At 44.5% G+C, this 2,939-nt stretch overlaps 1 protein-coding gene across 1 annotated transcript in view; it reads left to right on the forward strand.

Moving 5' to 3' along the window:
• Positions 1-1,675: 1,675 nt before the first annotated feature.
• Positions 1,676-2,939, forward strand: part of CACNA2D3 (calcium voltage-gated channel auxiliary subunit alpha2delta 3) — an 833,443-nt gene continuing 832,179 nt past the window's right edge. Inside the window, exons 1-2 of the mRNA XM_029917881.1 lie at positions 1,676-1,711; positions 2,693-2,841. Coding sequence (XP_029773741.1) covers positions 1,676-1,711; positions 2,693-2,841 — 185 coding nt within the window. The remainder of the gene's footprint in view (positions 1,712-2,692; positions 2,842-2,939) is intronic.

Genomic DNA, 2,939 nt, shown 5'->3' on the forward strand with positions numbered 1-2,939 from the left:
CCCACCCCAACTTAAACCTACTGAATCAGAATCACTGAGAGTTTGAGAACCACCTCTGTAAGGGATCAAGGACTTGAACTGAGTCTCACATTTCATCCCCACGACCATTCCCTCAATCCCTAGCTCAGGCCCCAGTATCTCAACTGCTGTAAGAGCTATGAACGTTTGCATTCTTATTGTTTTGACTAAGTAATACATTCACAAGGCTCGAAAACCAAAATGATTTAAAATGATAAACTGTGTAACGTCACTCTCGATTCTGCTCCCTTCTACCTGTTCCTCCTGATGCCCAAACAGGTAATAATTATTAGCAGTTTCATGGGTATTTTCCATTATTTAAGAAAATAAAAATGTGTTCTTTTTCCCCCTTTCTTACACAAAAGTAGCATGCCATATACACTCTTATTAACCTTGCCTTAAAAAATATATGTTCTCTAGAGATCTTTTCATAAGTAGAAAGCATCCTTGTTTTTTAAATAGTTTGCATAATACTTCATTGTGTAGATGTACTAATAGCCAGTTGGGTTGTTTCTAGTCTTCTGCTCTTGGAGATAAGACAGTAATGAAGAACTGTATCTGTATACAATTTACTAACTGCAAGATAAATTCCTAGAAAAGGAATAGCGGGGTCAAAGGTTAAAGCATTTTGTGTCCCTACCAGGAACATCACAGCCTTTTAGCAGGCGTCTCTTTCTGATCTAGAGCAATAGATCTTTACCCAGTTAGATCCAACACCCTCTTTACTATCCTGATATGAAATTCTGGGACAATATAAACTACTCAGTCAGAATTAAAAAGAAAAATCAATATGATGATTTATCTGGTAATATCAAAGAGAAATAAAAGTAATTTATAATAAAACAAGAGATATTTCACTGTGTGAAACACTCATGCACGATTACACTGCAAGATGTTATAAAGTCATTAGAAGCTTGCACTTATATGCAGACTAACTGTGAATGCCACACTCAAGTGTTGATGGATACAGATGTGCTCTGTTGGTGACTCAGGACCTGTGAGCACAGTTGCCATTGAAGAAATGATTTTCCAAAATGGTAAAGCAAACAAACAAATACAAATCTCTGGCTAAGGTTCTAAACAAGACTGATGACAACCTTCCCTTTATTTACACATCAGTTACATTTCTGGAAAATTTGGTGCTTGTTAAGGCCATGCAAAAACTCCTTTGTATTTTTGTATAAAATGACTTCAGGTTCTAGATTCAGATTATGAAGAGCAGGCTTTTCTTCTACCTGAATGTCCAGCAGGCCATGTGAAAATCCTGTGGGACGCAGGACAATTCTTCCTCGTGTGGGACTGTCTGCCCTCCATCTACTAAATGCCAGTGGGATTCCAAGTTATTATGACAAATGGAAAGGTCCCAAATGTTGAATATGCCCCTGGGGGCAATGTTCCTCCCCCCATGCCCAGAACTGCTGCTTTGGGGTCTCCTCTGGAGACCATTGCATAGACCAGGACCAAGTGAACATTTCTAAAAATTTTCACCATGTTTCATTTCTGTTCAAAGCCCTACAGCATCTCCTCATTGTAAAACAAATATAGCATCCTCAGCCGAGGGGACAGAGTGTGCAAGTCTGCCAGTGAACCTTTCACTTGGCTGCATTCAGTGCTTCAGCTGAGAGCCAGGTGTTGAAATACAGGCTTTTGGGTGAAAATGGCAGGTGGGACCCAGTGCCTAATGCTGCACTTGGTGGGTTGCAAGGTGCTCCTGGTCCCTTCTTCTGATGTGGAGCACAAACCCCAAATTTTCACAACAGTTTGAGCTCTGGATTTATTGTTAGCAGATAGTTTAAATATTTTTATTTTGGCAAAGAAATGTTTAGTGGGATTCATCTTAAACATATTGTGTATCATGCTGTTTGTGGTCCATGTTATAATAAATAAGGTGGTCTAAGGTTAGAAATGCCAACATGCCACCCTCCTTGGACTGTGATTCCTGTGTGAAGTCTCCTCTCCTGACTACTCTCTAGTCACCCAGAATGCGCGTGAAGTGCGTCTAGGTCAGGGTGGCAGAGCATAAGGAGTTTATAAAATGTCATTGTGACCTTGGTGCCCAAGTGGCCCTTAATGTGGTCCAGCAGGCCAGGGGTTGCTTACATATGAGTAAGCTGTACTATTTTGCGGTGCCTCACTTTTCCCATCAGTTAATAGGGATAACAATACTAGAGCTGCTACAGGTACTTTTTCTTCATATGCACTGTAGTCGACCTCTTGTTAAAGTTTATAATTATGTATTTATCATTCATGGCTTTTGGAGGAAAGCCTGTCTCCCTTCTTAGGGAGGTGTCATTTGCTCGCTACTGGGTCTCCAGCACATCCCATCACACAGATGCTTGACAATTCACTAGATGAATGAGGGAATGCATGAAGGGCTATTATCATATAGATACCATATACTTAACGGATTGGTGCGTTACTGTTGAGGGTAATCTCCTTCCCTCCTACTCTTGTTCACTCATTCATTCATTTAGAAAGAAGTCTCCTGGGGTCTGACAGGGAAATGATTTTCTTCCAGGCCCCCATTTGAGCAGCAAAGCCATCCGGACCACTTGCCCCGGGGTCAGGCCACGCTTGGCTCGGTTTGGAACAGCTAGCACGCTTCCAATGACCGGAGGTGTGCACAGAAGCGGAGAATTCATTATAACCAGTTAGCCATCCGTGGAGTTTGTAGACGCTGCCGGTGGGCGGGACGCACCTGGCGTTCCCCCGGTGGGGCCCGTTCCCGACGCCGCGCCCCGGGTGGGAGCGCGACCGGCACTCGGGAGCCCTGGGTCTGCTTCCGCACGCAGCCAACTCCGATCAAGCCCAGCACCTGCTAGGGTGACTCTCTGCAGGGACCGCCGGGCCGACCTGGGTCTCCGCCCGGCACCCCCGCGCGGCGGCCGCAGCCCGCCCTCTCCCGCTCCCCCGGCGCCCGC

This window comes from Suricata suricatta, chromosome 12, assembly GCF_006229205.1.
Source record: "Suricata suricatta isolate VVHF042 chromosome 12, meerkat_22Aug2017_6uvM2_HiC, whole genome shotgun sequence".
Taxonomy (NCBI): domain Eukaryota; kingdom Metazoa; phylum Chordata; class Mammalia; order Carnivora; family Herpestidae; genus Suricata; species Suricata suricatta.